Source organism: Sinocyclocheilus anshuiensis, unplaced genomic scaffold, assembly GCF_001515605.1.
Source record: "Sinocyclocheilus anshuiensis isolate Anshui unplaced genomic scaffold, SAMN03320099.WGS_v1.1 scaffold637, whole genome shotgun sequence".
NCBI lineage: Eukaryota > Metazoa > Chordata > Actinopteri > Cypriniformes > Cyprinidae > Sinocyclocheilus > Sinocyclocheilus anshuiensis.
Genome location: NW_015539816.1, coordinates 2,480,946 through 2,499,521, shown reverse-complemented (window position 1 = coordinate 2,499,521; position 18,576 = coordinate 2,480,946). Strand labels below are relative to the sequence as shown.

Below are 18,576 nucleotides of genomic sequence, written 5' to 3'. Positions count from 1 at the left end.
TTAATAAATCTGCAAAAATGTCAACGATTCTGTGTTTTTCTGTCAATATGGGCTGCTGTGTGTACATTGAGGAAAAAAAATTAACAAATGATTTTAGCAAATGGCTGCAATATAACAAAGAGTGAAAAATTGAAGGGGGTCTGAATACTTTCCGTACCCACTGTACCCTATACATTTTGGTTTAAGATGACGGTTATAACAAAATAGTATCCATGGATTAATTGATATAAAACCAAACGTATCTTAAAGATTAGAAGCAAAAAATTAGATGTTACAAGTACTTAATTTTAATAAACGCACAAAGTATTTATAAATGTTATTGTATCTACCGGCAGCCATCTGAATTGTGACTGTTTTGATATGAAGTGCTAATATTGATTTTACAATTTTTTGGCAACTAAGCATTAAAGACCAGCTGTAATACAGATTTGTTGTAGACTGTTTATTTTTAAACACAGAACAAAGTTTAATTTGTGAAATGTTTTCGAAATGTACTTTCTGCACACGTCTTTGTGTTCTACCTTGCAGTGCATATGCAAAAGATTGTTATTTGCAAAGGGGTGTATTAAAATGTTTCCATGTGCATTTGACATTTTTAAATAGATTTCTGTTTTGGGCTTTGCAAATGTGAACAGTTAATTCAAACCATATAAAATTTAAAAACGAGACCACATAATCTCTAAATAAATAGCAGCCATCCATCATGTCAATTGTGGCTGAAGAGTCTATCTTTTCCAGTTTCAAACTTACAATCTTTAATCAGTGCATGATGTGCTTAAATCTAGAAATATTTCAAAAAATTGTCGGTGATTTTCATTCAAGCTCATACAATGATATTTTTCTTTACAGCATTGTGACCAAAAAAAGAAATAATTAGATCACATCAACAAAATTCTTAGTATGGCTCTCAAAGGGGAATAAACAGTATAAAATCAATTATATAAATACAACCGTTAAAATATTGCTTGGCCAAAAGAGAGGTGCTTCGCATGTTTGAGTCATGAAAACAGCTCTGTTGATTGAACGTGAGAACAGTTGATGAGAGACTCATGTGGGAGGGGGACCGTTGGTGTAGCGTAACATGGGGTGGAAAGAGCGGGCAAAATTGTTGGAAAAGGTGCAGCTGTAGTCGTCTTCAGAAAGAGGGACCAAGCAGGCCAGAACCAACAGCAGGAGGAACAGGAGATGCAGAGGGAAAGCTGCTCGCAGGACCCGATAGAAGAACGAACGCGGAGGTGATGGGTCACGCTTTGACCTGAAACAAAAATCTTTTTAACAACTCTTATCTCCTTTGAAACATAAATACATATGTATACTGTGTTTATGCATTTTTGGCTAATATAGTATATATTTTTATAATATTCTATACTATTTAATATACAAAAAAAATAATACTAAAAGGAAAAAATAAAACTGTTTATGTGTGTGCCACTATACCGAGAGCATTGTGCGGATTTCCTGTCTCCTGTGGACTCCTGCAAACACATGACATACAAGAATTCAGCACTTCACCACAAATCAAAACTACTCAACCAGATCATATCGCTCTAAATTATGAGCATGTTATATACTTTTGATTTCAATATTATTTATATATGACAGCAACTGCCTCATCTTAGTTAATTATATTTGTTGATATGGTGGAATGGGCAAAATACTCTCAAAACAAAAATTATTTTAATTTTGTGGTTGGTGAGATTTTTAATGTTTTTGAAATATGTCGCATGCTCATCAAGACTGCATTTATTTAATCAAAATACAGTAAAAACAGCAATATTGTGAAAAATTACAGTTTAAAATAACTTTTCTATTTTAATATAATGTATATTTTGTTTTATTTAAATATATTGTAACAGTCATTATTCCAGTCTTCAGTGTCACATGATCTTTCAGAAATCATTCTAATATGCCGATTTGCTGCTCAAGAAACAGTTATCAATGTTAAAAACAGTTGTGCTGCTTAATATTGTTGTAGAAGCCTTTGTGATTTTTCAGGAGTCTTTTATGAACAGAAAGATCAAAATAGAACATTATACATGTATTTACTGTTACTTTTTATCAACTTGCTGAATAATTAATTTCTTTGTTTTTTCATTTAAATCTTTTGAATGGTGAATTTAAAAAAATATATATATTTATTTTAAATGCACTTCTGAGGGCTGAAAATGTTCAAGGTTTTGATCAATACTCAAGGTTCAAAAATTTGAATTGACTATTAATTGATCTTAGGCTAAGCTCCGCCCCCTCAATCAATGAAGCATTGCAGAACATCCCATAGGAACCATCTGGGGATTTCCATGAACGGTTCCTTTCTTAGCAAAACGTGCTCATAAAGTGGTATTTATTTAAATGAAAATTATTCGTCCATGTGTTGGAATGAAATAATACTAAAGCATTTAAAAAAAAAAAAAAGTATAAATACAAAATGTGAGCTTCCCTTTAATTTTTTTTGTGTGGTGTAAATGGATGAAGAATGTTTTGCATAACGCTCTTACCAATCTCTCTTCAATCGTCTGGAGATCCTGGTTGACTTGACGTGACAGTAGTCTTAGTTTGCTTCCAATGACATGGAGTTTTTCCCGGGCTTCAGCGCTGTCCTCCCCACCAGCCTCAGGGAGCAGCTCGGAGACGATCTCCTGCAGGGAGCTCACTCGCTTCTGTCTGCCCTGCAGCTCCTCTGCCAGATCCTGCCACCAGGGGGTACAAAACATAAGCTCGGCACACAGATAACAACACAAACTAGAGGTCAGTCTTGATGGAGAAGCTGATGTTGTTCTGGTTTGGGTTTCTCTGACTCACCTTCAGGGTGTTCCTGTGTTCCTGAAGCATGGAGGGCTGCACAGAAGGGTCGTTCATGTTCACTGTGTAGCGTCTGCTCTCTGCATGGGCCAGGTATAGCAGTTGAGAGTGGACCATCTCGTGGAACTCCTACATGAGTGCAGATTGTCAGTGGTGAGAGATGAAGTGTCATGTGGCATTTCCAATGAGGTTTTGTATAAATGTTTGACAGATCTCTCACCTGACAGCGTCCTAGGGTAGTGCGCAGACTGTCCTCCCACCCCTCTAGTCCCGCACAAGCTTCTGTCCAGCGGCCATTCATGCTGCGCAGACCCTCCTGAAGCTCAGGTGCTCCTTCTGTAGCTCCCTGCTGCAGCTCTCGCCCACCCAGGTTCAGAGACAGCATCATGGTCTTGTAGCGAGCAAATGTCTTCTGCATTTCCTGTGCAATGTGGAACAAATTAGAGTGTGAAGACAATATCTTTTCCTTTCCAGTGTCTTTGTATTAATAATCTAAAAGATTGGCTGTAACTTTGATGCTCACTTTAAGTTGTTTGACCCTCTCTTCTAAGATCTCGACACTGACGGCAGTCTCAGGCTTCTGCAGTCTGTCCAGTTCAGGGGTGACACGATCCAGCCAGGAAGTGATGTCGTGCAGGCCAGAGGTCAGCTGCTGGGGGTCTCTGGAGCTGCACTGCTCTTTACTTACTGCTTGAGCCTGCAGCAGCTCCCAGCGCTCAATCACTCCTGCGGAGAACATGGACTTCATTAAGTGAAAGAGATATATATATGCACATCCGTCCATTCTTATCCTGTCTATCCATCCACCAACCCATCCCTTTATTCATCTACTCGATCTACTAATTTTCAAACTCTCCATCCATGTATCCATCCACCTATTCAACCTTTCCTCTATTTTTCGATCCAACAATTAACTGACCTTATGCATTCCTATGTTTGTTTGTTCTCTTATCCACTCATCCATCTATACCCAACTATCTTTCCATCCGTCCATCCATCTTTCAATTTAACTATTCATCCATCACCTATCCCTTCATTTGTCCAACCACCTATCTATAGATATCTATCTATCTACCCATCTATTTACCTAACTATTCTTCCATCAGTTTATCCACCAATTCAGTCATCTGTCTACACATCTATCTACCCAACTGTGTGCAACTATCCAACAATTCATCCAGCAATTAGTTTTTTCCACCTATCCACTCATCCATCTATACCCATCCATCCATCCATCCCTTCATTTATCTAACCACCTATCTACCTATTCATCTATTTACCTAACTATTCTTCCATTCTTTTATTCACTAATTCATCCATTAATTTTTATATCTACACATCTACACAACCGTTCCTCAATTTGTCTATGCAACTATCTATCCATCAATTTATTAAAGGGATAGTTCACCCAAAAATTCTTGCATTAATTACTTAAAGGGGTCATATGATGTTGCTAAAAAGAACATTATTTTGTGTATTTGGTGTAATGAAATGTGTTTATGCGGTTTAAAGTTCAAAAAACACATTATTTTCCACATACTGTACATTATTGTTTCTCCTCTATGCCCCGCCTTTTTGAAACGCGTCGATTTTTACAAAGCACATCGGTCTGAAAAAGCGAGGTGTGCTCTGATTGGCCAGCTATCCAGTGCGTTGTGATTGGCCGAATACCTCAAGCGTGTGACGGAAATGTTACGCCCCTCACATACTGTTGATGCCGTGTCCGGCCGGAGCGACGAGACATAAACATTAAAACCCATTAGCTTAGCGTGCGCTGAGGCCGGGATAGAGTGAGCTGAGGCCATGCTAGAGTGAGCTGAGGCGGCGGGGTTGAGAACGGCGCAGCCGGCGGATCCGACGAATGAGCGGCAAACACATGTGACGGACCGCGGGCTGGATTCCGCTTCGTCCACGGTGAAAGTTGATGTATTCCCTCAGCGACCAGCACGGATCAGCTCCAGGCATGACGAAGCGGATATCGTCCTCTTTTGGAAGACCAAACAAAGTAGTTTCGCTTTCACAACGAAGCACACAGCGTCTTCACGACATGGCTGCAGCGTCAACAATACTACAGTGAGACTAAAAGTTACGCCTTCTTTCTTTGCGTGAACATTTGGGCGGCGTTATGCAAATCTTCCCACAGAGTGACGTAGGTATGTTGGGGCATGTTAGAACGAGCCGTTTTAGGTAGGCGTGGTTAACTCTTAACTTTTATAAAGAATATCTCTTTGGATTTGAGACTTTAGTCTTTGCAACTTTACAGATCTTCTTTATGCACCAAAATGCTTGAAATCGCATCATATGACCCCTTTAATTGCAATAATAACAATTTACTCAGCAATTCTTCTCCCCAAGTTACCGTCTTCTGCCATTTTGGAGAGTACCCCAGAACGTAATCAGCGTTAATTATGTTCAGCATGTGCGCGCTTTCGCTGAACGTAATCCGTGTTGTTTACTTTCAGCATGCGTGCGCTGTCTACTGAACGTAAACTACACTGATTACATTCTGGGGTACTCTCCAAAATGGCAGAAGACAGTAACAGGGAGAAGAATTGCTGAATATATATTGTTGAAAATTGTTTTATTTGCGCACAAAAAGTATTCCTCGTAGCTTCGTAAAATTATGGTTGAACCCCTGATGTCACATGGACTATTTTACCGATGTCCTTGCTATGTTTCTGTGCGTTGATCGTGGTAATATCCTTGCTGTCTATGAAGGGTCAGAGAGCTCTCAGATTCCATCAAAAATATCTTAATTTGTGTTCTGAAGATGAACGAAGGTCTTACAGGTTGGGAACGACATGAGGGCGAGTAATTAATGACAATTTTCATTTTTGGGTAAACTAACACTTTAATCAGTTTGTTTTTCCACCTATTCACTCATTCACCCATCAATTCCTCCAAGTCTATCCAACTATCCATTAGTCCATAAGTTTATCCACCTATCCATCTGTCTTGTTACCTATTTACAGCCCATCTATCCATCCATACGTACATCCAATTTATCTACCTATCTTCTCCTGTCTACCTAGCTATCTATCCATCCATCTATCTACCCAACTATTCATCCATCCATCATCCAATCTACCTTTCCTATCCACCAATCCATCCACAATCTACCTTTCTTATCCATCCATCCATCCATCCATCCACCCATAATCTACCTTTCTTATCCATCCATCCATGCATGAATCAGTTTATTTACTTACCTATCCAACTATGCATCCATTCACTCAACCATTTCTCCATTCATCTATCGATGCATCAGTTTGTTTACTCTACTCTCTCTATCCATCCATCCATCCATCCATCCATGACATGGCATGATGTAATTATATGCTATTTTGATAAGAAGCCTTCATGCTTTTAGATTCATCTAAATGAAATGACAAGTAGTCCCTTGCACATGTGATCTGCGTCAGTGCCTGTATCCGGCTATTTGTGAAGAGTCTTATTACATGACTCACTCAGGACGAGTACCAGACAGACATCCTCGTGTCCCTCTGTGTTGGTCTAAGTGTCCGTACCTGACTGTTTGTCTGCAGTGTTGAGGCCAGTGAGGCCTTGTTCCTCCTGCTTTTCCTCATCATCCAGGATCATAGAAACCCGCTTCACACTCTTAATGCTGCCGCTGCACTCAGACATCAGCTGGACCTGCACAGTGCAAAAACACATGCACCATTATAATCACCCTTCATGCAGGAACTACACGTTTATGCTTTCAAAGTCTGCCTGAGGAAGAAGACAACTTGCAAATTTGGTGTTTATGAAAGTGCTGGATTAAGAAGGAAGGGGTATATACTCACGTAGCCTTGTTTAAAAGGAGTTCTGGCATGTGTAGGTGAGGAGGAGTCCAGCTGGAAGGATTTCCTTCCAGGTGTGTTTTGAAAGTGCCAATTCTGTGCTGTGAGTTTGTGAGAGGGAGAGAGATTTAACTCAGTGCTCAAAACAGGCTACTTCATTTGGGATGTGATGACAGAAATGGACAAAAGAAGTGGAATTATTTAGCTTTTGCAGGGATCACGAGGAATCAAATCAGACATTAAACTGACAGAGGCTGTTATTGTAGGATAGTGAAGTTGGAACTATATTGAATCCAAAAGTAAATCGACAGCATATGTCCTAATGGACCAAAGCTGTTACTCAGAGGCAAAATTGCTGTTTTTTAAAAGCAGAGGGGCAAAACCAGACCATTTATTCTAAGGATAAGAGAGCATCAAAAATGTCATGAAAACATAATAAAATAATAATCACGAAATAATAATCATGTTATTGCAATGAAAAACAATTATACGTGGATTTCAGGAAAAAAATTTCTAAAAAACATCAAACAAAAGCATCAAACAAATATTGTCATGTACGCTTCTCCAGTAATGAGCAAAGCTTCAAGAGTGTGCGGTTTAGATAAATGAATGTTATTATCTTCTGCATGAGCATGAAAGCTCTAGAGGGGGATAAGCAGGTGCACTGAGCCATGTGAGAGGAGGGGATGCAACCTTCCTGTGCCCTCTCTTATACTCCCTGAGATCTGGACAGGCCCAGCTCTCAACCCTCCTCTTTACCAACAGAATCTCCCCACAGGCCCAAGTCTTTCATGATAAGAGCACATAGCAGAACAGGGTAAAGGGAGGACGCTTGCATCTTTTGATTTGAGAGAAAGTTCTGCGCTGAAAAGAAAAATACCAGGCCTTTGATGATCCAGCAAACCCAGTCTATTCATAAGCATACCGACAGTGATGTGGGAACAAGACAGGATGGAGAGAGAGAGAGAGAGAGAGAAAGAGAGAGAATTATGTGGAAAGGAAGTAAGGAGAAACTGAACAGATGTGAATGCAATGCACCAAAAAATGAAATAAGATTTTGCAGTAATGCACAACTAAAGCCAAGTGCACATAAAGGCACATGGAGGCCAACCTAAAGGCTCTTCCAAAGACTTCTTTGTCACCTCAGATGAGAATTCTGTGATTTCTGTGACCTCTAAATCTGGAGGGAGAGAAAATGAATGGCTAAACCAGTAATATGACAACCCGTTCCAGCAGTCAGAGTCCTGGGAAAAAGTCTCAGCCTCAGACAATGTGCCAACGGACATAAAACTGGCAAGAGCTGGTTAAAATTGTCAGTTGCAATCTGACAGCTAAAACATTTCTTTGAATTATATCTGACTCCAGTTTTAGGCTTATGGAAAAAAAAAAATCATGTGGTTACCAGAAAGAAAGTCAGTTGGCCTTTTGTCAAAGCTGGCGATTCATGGCTTTATCAAGTTGCTCAAAAAAGTCTGGTTACATAAACGTGTGGTGAAATTAGCAAAATTTTTGTGAAATTTTACAGGTAAAACGGCCCATTGAAGAAGTTACTTTCAAACCAAGCAGCATTCTGTTGGTCAATGTGACGAAACCATGGGACCAATTTGAACCCATTGTAAAATCTTTCACCTTCACACAGAATTCCTGTTGAAATGACTGGATTTCGCTGAACAACAGTAAAGGTGACCATACCTGACAAGGCAGAGAAGAAGGCAGCATCCTCTTCCTCATCGTGTGAAGAAGAGCCGCCAACATCCCCGGTGTGGTCCCACTCCAGAGGGATGGAATCCCCACTCACGGGGGTTTCACGGCCCGGGCGCTCCTGAGGTGGCGATAACAGGCACATGGAGGGCTGGCTGGAGGAGAGGGTGCCCTGTGTCCCTCTGGACTGTTCATCACCAAAGACGTCCATCTGCTCCTGCAGCTGCTTCAAAGAGAAAATACTGTCATTCATGCATTCATACTCCTATAACATGGCCCATATACAAAGTTATTTGCACAATTCTACCACATTTGTCACTGTAAAAATAAGTTTAAAGAAATATACACTACCCTTTAAAAGTTTGGGGATTTTTAAAAATGTTTTTTTTAAGTCTCCAGGAGACTTAACAGTACAAATGTATTACAATTTATATATATATTTTTTCTATTTAAAAAAAAAGCTGAATTTTCGGCAGCCCTTACTTACTAACCCCAAACTTCTGAATGGTAGTTTAGCACAAACACTTTTCAAGAAAGCTAATTCACAAAAAGGTTCAAAAGGGTCTCAAAATATCCAAATACATTTAGAACCACAGTATGTTACAGAAGACAATGTAAAAAAATGTGAGCGTTTATAATACCGGGCGGAGACTGGTGAGGCGCTGGTGGAATCGGGCCACTCTGCCAAACACCTCTTGACAGTACGTGTGCAGTTCCTCTAACTCATCTTCTATCTTAACAGCGTCTTGAGGACAGCTCCTCTGAATCAGACCCTCCCCAAACACGATCAGAGCATCAATCTTATTGGTGTTCAGAGTGATCTCCTTCTTAAAACTCTGGAGAGTAAGAAAGTTCAGTTAAATTCTGTCATCATTTATTCTTTCTATCTATAGACTAAACATCTTCATTTCAAGGAAACACTGTTTATTAACCTTCAGCTGTTTCATCTTGTCTTGGAGATGGCTCTCTGAGAAGTTCTCCACATTGGTCAGCTGGAGGTCTATCTCAGTCAGCCAGACAAGGAGGCTCTCACGGGTTCCCTCAAACTCTTCTCTCTGGCTTGTGAAATGCTAAATGAGAAAAAGAGGTTCATTTATGCACTCAAGTAAACATAAATGCACAGGTGACATGAAAAAAATAGTGTGTCCGTGTCCTCACTCTGAGTCTGCGCAGGATTGCAGCCACTCTCCTCTGGAGCGTGTCCCATCGCTGGTTCACATGATGCACCATGGCCCTGAGTCTGCTGGCTGCATCGGCGCGGTTCTCCCGCGCCAGTCGTCTGTACTGGTTATTAATAATCTCCAGCTGGGTCAGGCTCTCATGTACCTGCCTTTGGAAAACCTAAAACAACAAATCAAATACTACTAACTATGACCACAAACTGCTATTACTGTATACTCTATTAAATCAAAGCTGGATATTCAAAAACATCTACTTTAACACTCCATTTCCATGCAAATAGTGAGTGTTTTTAACATTTCTGAAGTCATGCATGAATGACTAAAACATTCAGTAAATTAGATAGATGATAGGGCTGTGCAATTAATCGCATGCGATTGTCATGCGCATCTCGTCAGTAAAGCCGGTTCTGTGATTGGTAGTAAATCTCCATCACCTGCTTTCAGATGGAGCGGCATTTAATACACAGAGCCGTAGTTCACTGACAAGCTAGGCAATATCGCGTTCATAATCGAATGCTAATCATCTGCGATTATGAACGCGATAGTGCTTAATTGTCAGTGAACTACGGCTCTGTGTAGTAAATGCCGCTCCATCTGAAAGCAGGTGATGGAGATTTACTACTAATCACGGAACCGGCTTTACTGACGAGATGCGCATGACAATCACATGCGATTAATTGCACAGCCCTAATAGATGACTGCTTGAGGAATCTGATATTCCCTTAATCGTACTGATCGTGTTCCTAAAACATCAGGATTTAACATTTGACTTGCACTAAATGATGTAAACATAATGGTCCAGTAGCACAGCCATTCGAAGGCTCTTAGTTAAGCATTTTGTTGGAATCAAACCTCATATTTCTGGAGTTCCTCTTTGGCGTCAGTGTACAGGACGTCTGATGAATTGGGTTCAGCAGCGGAGCGCTCTGCTACGTTCAGCCAGTCCTCAAAGGAAGAGTAATCCTCCTGAAACTTACACCACAGTCTCCATGTCTCCTCAATCCTGCAAACAGACATAAGTAATTAAAAACAAATAGTCTGTTATATAAATGTATATTTAAAATGAAATCATAATAAATAAACAATGTAATTTAACACTTTAATACTCAATGTGCATGTGTGCACTTTAAAATACATTCATTTATCTGTACTGTAATTCATGTTATGATTATTTATTAAATATATGATGTCATCTTCCTCAAAAGCATAATCTGTTCAACTCAAATGTTTGGTGAGGTTACAGGGCATTAAAAATGAACACATTTTATCATGCAAAGCAAACTTTTACCAATATCTCTTGTTCAACAGGGAGCTGTGAATCTTAATCAGGAAAGCAGTTTCTTAATCTTGAAATTTCCTTCCATAAAGGAATGCAACAGAATGACTAAACATCTGTGAGCAGTGATGGCATGTTTCAGATTGGAGTCATCTGGATAAATGGCCATACCTCAGCCTCCTCTCCAGAGACATGGAGCAGATATTTCTCCAGCGCTTGTCCAAGCGCTGCGTGGTCTGCTGGATGGAGTCATTCTCTCCATCGCTGCTGCAGCAGGCATCCTCATCGCCCAGAAGCACGTCACACAGGGTGAGCACAGACGCCACTCTCTCGGTGTGCTGCTCGATGTCACGCTGCAGGTACTAAACATGCACACATATGTTAAAGACATACTTGACACTTTATCAAACAGTTGAAATATAAGTTCGCTTATTTTCAACCAGCTTTGTATTGTTATAATATCAGTAGTATATGTAAATAAATAGTTGTTGCAAAAAAAAACTTCCACATATTTGGTAATCCTGCCCATGGACAGTAAGACTGACAAATCAGAAGTGCATTGTGAATGTTTAAAGGGGTCATATGATGCTGCTAAAAAGAACATTATTTTGTGTATTTGGTGTAATGAAATGTTTATGCGGTTTAAAGTTAAAAAAACACATTATTTTCCACATACTGTACATTATTGTTTCTCCTCTATGCCCCGCCTTTTTGAAACGCGTCGATTTTTACAAAGCTCATCGGTCTGAAAAAGCGAGGTGTGCTGTGATTGGCCAGCTATCCAGTGCATTGTGATTGGCCGAATACCTCAAGCGTGAGACGGAAATGTTACGCCCCTCACCATACTGTTGTATTCCCTCAGCGACCAGCACGGATCAGCTCTAGGCATGACGAAGCGGATATCGTCCTCTTTTGGAAGACCAAACAAAGTAGTTTCGCTTTCACAACGAAAACACTCCAAAGAGAAAGGAAAAATTGAAATCGCATCATATGACCCCTTTAAGTTTTTGGCAAAAGGGAACGCTGCAGCCCTTTTTCTGATTTCAAAATGTTTTCACGGTTACACTTTTATTGAAAGCTCAATGAATTAGCCTTTTAAACAGTCTGTATATCATGAAAAATAATAATAATTCATGTCAATTACAGACAATTAAAATAATAAATTATTAATAAATTAATCCAAATTTTTATTCATTATAAAAAAAACATTCCCTAACAAGTATTTTTGATTTCCGGAAAAAAAAAAAATATTTTCCGAAGAAAAACACTGATAAAGTTCAGATACTTTTTGAATTTACGTGAGTAAAGTAAAAATACTTCACTACTGTCCACCACTGGTAATAAATAGATATCAGTTTAATCAAGTCCATTGAAATTTGCTCTATTTGCAAATAATTTACTGATCTTTTTAATACCTTTTTTTTTTTTGTTGGTCTTTATTTTTGTTGAAACTATTTGTGACCCTGGACCACAAAATCAGTCATAAGGGTCTTTTTTTTTTTTTTTATTGAAAGTTGAATAAATAAGCTTTCCATTGATTTGTTAGGATAGGACAATATTTGGCTGCAATTTTGGATACAACTATTTGAAAATCTGGAATCTGAGGGTGCAAAATAAATAAATAAATAAATATTAAGAAAATCACCTTTAAAGTTATCCAAATTAAGTTCTTAGCAATACATATTACTAATCAAAAATTAAGTTTTGATATATTTAGAGTAGGAGATTTACAAAATATCTTAATGGAACATGATCTTTACTTAATATCCTAATATTTTTGGCTATTGCTACAAATATACCCCAGCGACTTAAGACTGGTTTTGTGCTCCAGGGTCACATATATCTGGAATAAGTTGTTGCATTGGCAGAATTTTTCAGAATTTGTTTATCCATTAAAAAAATGTTTAATAAAAATGTGCCAGTTCCAAAAGACAATACACACTTACACTAATCTACAATCCGGTATTTCAGCCAATTAAATCTTCTATTATATCATTTTTTTAAATTTGTGATTTGCTGACCTGTTGCTCAGCCAGTCTTTTTTGGATCTCATCTCTATGGCAGATACTGTAGTGAATGGGTTTGGCCAGCTCAGCTTCAATGCGAGTGAGCCAAGAGCGAAGGTTATTCATGTTCTTATCCAACTGCTGCACTGTCACCAGCGTTTCTGTCAGCTTTTTCACCCTGAAAGGGAGAGAGATTGCATATTCATTTTGATTCCAGAGCATTATCAAATAGACCATTTTGGAAAAAAAACTTGTGATAACAAATCTTCTTGGACATTTTGATGAAAACCTGAATGTGTCCAAAAGTCTTTTATAACCTCCACTAGATTAAAATGTATTTTCTGTGACAAAGAAATAGTCATTTTTTAAAGAAAAGTACTAACCCCTTTATAAATCAGTCAAGTGACCGTTTTCTTTGGAATCTGAGACTGTAGTTTGGAAGGAACCCAATGAAATCCTGTTAAAGTTTGGCGCACTACACTAAAAAAAAGGTCTGATAAGCCCAGGTCAGATGACACTGAAACACAGACAAAGGGTGTTTGTCCCATAGGGATTAGATCGAACCATTTAAGTGTGACAGTGTGAAGCTTCTCGTTCTGTTGTTTGATTGACCGCATGGCCTCACAAACTGTCTGAGCAGCCATACCTGCAGATGGCCGGCTGTGTGATTATAGCGTGCCTGAGTACATACTGTCCCCCTGGCCCCATTGTGCCCCTGTTCATAAGAGATAATATGAGGTGACAGACAAATTGCCCCCCACCACCCCCTCCCAGCTATACAGTGGGACTAGGACAAATCATACAAGCCATATGGCAAAGCTGAAGCCAACGACACTAGTGAGGGCTACGTTAATTCCCCCCTCCTTCAGTATTAGCACCATCTGGCTGCTTCAGAACACGTCACACCGCAGGACTGACCAATTACATGAGAGGCTGGTGACATCGTAGACAAGATTGGAAAGCATTGAGTTGTTTGTTTGCTTGCTTAGGACCACCACCTGATTCATATACTCGGTATGTGCAAATTTCCAGCTGACTTAATGAGATTATGATTATTAGAGCATATGCCAGCTGTGGTAACCATCCATAGTACTGAAGATCACATCAAATTCTGAAGATATAAATGAGTACATGGAAAAAAAAAAAAAAGTAAATTAGTTCTATTAGTGGGGAAAGCTTGCTGTAAATTGGCAAGGAGAAATTAATAATATGATATATTCTAGCATATCTACTATTAACTGAACTTAGCGTAAGTCATCTATAACACTGGGACATAGAAATATGACATTTCCTAAAAATAATAATAATAATAATAAAATATAAAAAAAAACTGTCTAGCGAGGCAACTTGCTCCACATTAGGGGTGCATTGCATCCAGGGTCAGGCTGAAACATTGGGGGACACGTGAATGATTTCATTTCAATGTAAATGAGACAAAAAAAAAAACCTAAAGTCTTTTTATAAAGCAGTGAGGAAAAGGTTTAATATTCATAATGTTTCAATATAGTGAACGAGTTTTAAACACTTTAACAGTACCAGTGTTATTTTGGTATAATTTATACACAATTATAGTATTAATTTATATTTTGAATTAGCTTTTATTTTTATATTAAGTTTTCATTTTAATTGTAGTTCTTTTTAAATTAATTTTGTTATTTGCTTTTGTCATTTTTATAATTTTTTTTTCGTTTTTTAGCTTTAGTTTACTTTTTAAAAACTTTTTTTTAAATGTACTTTTTAAAAGTAATTCTAGTACTTCTTGAACATTATTTAATTTAATTTAATTTCAGTTAGGTGCCAAGGCAACGTTTTAATTTGTTTAAACTTTGTTTACAAAAGTTTACAATTATCAATTTTTAACTTAATTTTTATCTTTACATTTTATTTCAGCTTTTGGTTAATAACAACATTGAACAGTAATTGCAATAATAATAATAATAATAATAATAATAATTCAATATTCAGGGGTTAAAGCAAAAAAAAAAATCCTGAGTCTGAACTTTTTTTCCGGGGGTTGGGGGTTGCGGGGGCGGACACATACACAGGGTTATTTGGCAAACAAAAAAAGAAAATGATTTTCCTTGAAACTAACTAGTAACGTATCTGCCATTGCCATTAGCCCTTGACAGGCTCAGACTACAGATTATGGTGGGATATTTGAAACAGCAATACCAAGAAAGGTTACTCACTACAATATGGTGCAAACACATGTAACATTTAGGATGCTTTTGATATCAAGTTTTGCTGGTTAGCTTTGTCCTTGACAGGGTACAAAATTTTAATATATGGCCACATGCAAAGTCAAAAACTTTTATTTTTAAATCGCGATGTACAATAAATCGCATATTTAGAAATATGTTGATGTATTCTCCTGTGTTGGCATAGGTTTAAATGATTTGTGTTACAAATCAAGTGAGTTTTCCCAGATGAACTTCTGATTAGCTAATGTTAGTTTGGTTGAGAGTGAAAGCTGTGTTCCTCTCATACATTGGTAGGCGAACTCATGAACTCGAACGTGATATCAACAAGTGTTTTTAAATGTAGGACGACTTTTTTTCCTCGCAGCCAAACGCTGCACGCTGGAGATCCGGCACGGTGCCGGAGAACTTTAAGCCCTGAATATTGTTATATACTAGTATTTCCCAAATTTTTAGCAATTAAAGGCTTTTCATATATGCATTTCTAACTACAGGCATTAATTGCTGGACAAAGGCACTTCTTACACCACTTTCCTCTACATGTTTATATTTGCACAGGAAAGAGTTATTTTCCCAGCATCAGCTTTTTGAACTACTTGCTAACCATCTACTGATCACAACAGTCTCACACTGAAAGCTTAAGCACTTTTTGTTTTTCAGTCTGGATAAAAGAATCTGTTAAATGCCTCAAAAATTAATATAAAATTCTAATCAAAGGCTTTAATCACCACCAACAGGTCTAAATGAGGCAGAAATGCACAAATGAAAGAATCAATCAATCAGTCAGTCCTTGAATGGAAACCAGAAGTGATGAAGGCTAAGCTTTATGCACCAAGAGCTTGTAACACTTCAAAGAGAAAGGAAAAATTTCCTTCGCATCATATGACCTCTTTAAACAAACAAAGAGCTTTGATCAGCCATTAATCAATGGACACAGAGCAACAATAGCAAACATCAGGCAAAACGGAAAGAAATGAGTTTGATCAATTTAGCATTTATTCCTCAAAGCATTTATTCACCACAGTTCAGTTTGGCTCATTTGTTTTTTTGCTCACCTGGCCTCAATGTGGTCGAACAGGTGCTGCCAGCGGTCGTTGATATCTTGCAAGGCCCCGTGGATCTCTGCCTCCTTAGCCTTGTCGCTGGCCAATAGGAGCTGCTCGCCCAGCTGCTTGAGGTGGCTCTTGTTCTCGCTGAAGAGGTTAATCTCCTCCATGCAGTCCTGAAGAGAGATGTGCACAATGAGCAGCGGCCTCTCATGTGCTTTAGTCATTAACACATCCATCCCAAACAAAACCGACAGCTGTCAAAACTATGTTCCTTCTCTCAGCATGAGCCCTCATTTAAAAAAAAAAAGAAAAGAAAAGAGGAACAATTATTCACACTAACCCCTCGGCAGCCCAAATCCTTTTCATTATCCTCTCTGCTTTTAAGGGTTCACCTGTTTTGTTTAGTCCAACCTGGCTCACTTTGAACAGCAGGCAGCAGAGTTATTATACTATTATATAGTTATTATATAGATGGCACTGGCCATCAGTAACTGAGCTAGAAAGAGACAATGGCCAGTTTTCTGACATGTGACCGTTAGTGACGTGGCCTGAAACCCTCCAAAACCTCCACAGTAAACTACATGTAAATGACTGCAGAGTGCTTGAGGTTGCACTGTTTGATGGTGAGAGAGAAACTGCACATACGAGGCTATTGTTGCATATGAACAAAGAGGTAAACAAATGAACAGAGTTATGCAGTACAGCACTCTGCCCTCAATTTTATAGTACATGCAGTAAGCTAGATTAGAGCTAATCTATGATGTTTAGAAAACAATGTACATTTGTAGCATGTTTGAGTATAAATGAACAAATGCTATGTGAGTGGATAGAACAGAGCCTCTGTGAAATGTAAAATCTGTGGGGCCTCCCTTGGGAACGCTTAAGCGTGCTGTTCATTTGAGACTGCTTTAATCCTTTATAGATACTCATAATAGCACACACCATATAATACCATATTACTGGCCTACTTAAGCTCCTTACAAATGTACAACAGAAACTCACCATGACAAAGGCACATGGAAATAGACCCATATGATGCTTTTTCCTGAAATTATCTTAAAGTGACATGTTGTTATGGTTATGTAACTATAAAAACAGGGGGTTTAGCAATGTAATTAATTACTAATAAATTAATACTTTTATTAAGCAAGGGTGCATTACATTGATCAAAAGTGACAGTAAAGATATTTATATAATTCTTAATAAAAATTATAATTTTGAAATATGCAGTTCTTATCAAACGGTTCTAAAAAATATATATAAAGTGTACATGAACATATTATGATTTGACATCTGACATACCATGATATAAATATAAATGATTTTTGAAAGATCATGTGACAGTGAAGTAATGGCTGCTGAAAATTCAGCACCGTCATCAAAGGAATTTTAAAATATATTAAAACAGAAAGCAGTTATTTTAAATTGTAATAATATTTCATGATATTACTGTTTTACTGTATTCTTGATCAAATAAATACAGCCTTGGTGAGCATAAGAGATTTCTTTCAAAATATCTTATAGACCCTTATAGAACGTTTGATGGGAGGTAGTGCAAGTTGTATATTTATAGAACAAAAGGCTGAGTGGGAATTTTCATTTTTGGATGAACTTTCTCTTTAAGAAGTAAAAAAAAAAAAAATCATAGCAATAAAGAAAACCAAACTCTACCTTTTTAAGTTTCTCCACCATTTGCTCAATACTAAGATTTTCTCCCCCGTGTGCCACTTTTTTCTCCATCTGCGTCAGCCAATCACAGAGCTCCTTGTCTTTATCATTGAAGATGATCCAAGCGTTCAGGCGATCAGCTATTTCCTGCTTGCGAAGTGACACCTACACACAAGAGGAAGAATAAAGGGTTAAAATGCTTCAGTATGACAAAAATGTTAAAAGTATTAAAAAACATTTTCTTACAGTAAAGACAGAAAAGTTTCCCAGATATCAGCACTGGTAATGACATTTTATTTTTCATTATAATGACATTCATTCATTCAGGAAATATCTTTGAGAGCATATGGCCTTCTCTCTCAAGTGCTAGAGAGAGTACAGAAGAACTTGCACTCTTTGTGGCTGGTTCACTACCCCAATTCACATATGAGAAAAGACTTGAAAACAACTCCGTACAAAGGTGTCAGGTTACAACTATATGACTTTATTCTTTAAAAGCAGGCCATCCGAAAAGGCTTTTAACGAAACTCATCTCACGCTGTGAGATTGATTACTGGACTGTTAAGCAAAAGAGTAAAAAGCAAAGGCCCACTCGCTTTTACTGCTTTCTGTCAGTAAGGGGCTTGTCTATTAGTATGTACTAATACCAAGACACACTAGGGGACACGGGCAGCGCTTTGTAGTTCCCTGTTGCTTGTGTCAGTCCTAGATTGCTGGGGCTTACATGCAGCCTTTTAAAAAGAACGAAGGCATTTTCCATGCTACATTTGTCAGTGAAGGCTATACGTTTTCCTTGATCCATTAATGTCACACTTAGAACTGTAAGAGAATGTGATATTGTAGTTTTCCTTCAAAACAAGAATATTAATCATGAGTTTAAAAGAAAGCACAAGGA

General features: G+C 38.1%; 1 protein-coding gene across 1 annotated transcript in view; it reads right to left on the bottom strand.

The window, feature by feature from the left end:
- Positions 1-125: 125 nt before the first annotated feature.
- LOC107683962 (nesprin-2-like) overlaps positions 126-18,576 on the bottom strand; it is a 98,090-nt gene continuing 79,639 nt past the window's right edge. The window contains exons 84-101 of the mRNA XM_016480065.1: positions 17,685-17,846; positions 16,020-16,186; positions 12,782-12,944; positions 10,932-11,122; positions 10,337-10,487; positions 9,462-9,644; positions 9,236-9,373; positions 8,945-9,139; positions 8,295-8,529; positions 7,714-7,776; positions 6,606-6,703; positions 6,327-6,453; positions 3,323-3,525; positions 3,020-3,220; positions 2,800-2,928; positions 2,496-2,687; positions 1,438-1,475; positions 126-1,255 (exon numbers count right to left, since the gene is read on the bottom strand). Coding sequence (XP_016335551.1) covers positions 1,048-1,255; positions 1,438-1,475; positions 2,496-2,687; positions 2,800-2,928; positions 3,020-3,220; positions 3,323-3,525; positions 6,327-6,453; positions 6,606-6,703; positions 7,714-7,776; positions 8,295-8,529; positions 8,945-9,139; positions 9,236-9,373; positions 9,462-9,644; positions 10,337-10,487; positions 10,932-11,122; positions 12,782-12,944; positions 16,020-16,186; positions 17,685-17,846 — 2,844 coding nt within the window. The 3' untranslated portion in view covers positions 126-1,047. The remainder of the gene's footprint in view (positions 1,256-1,437; positions 1,476-2,495; positions 2,688-2,799; positions 2,929-3,019; positions 3,221-3,322; positions 3,526-6,326; positions 6,454-6,605; positions 6,704-7,713; positions 7,777-8,294; positions 8,530-8,944; positions 9,140-9,235; positions 9,374-9,461; positions 9,645-10,336; positions 10,488-10,931; positions 11,123-12,781; positions 12,945-16,019; positions 16,187-17,684; positions 17,847-18,576) is intronic.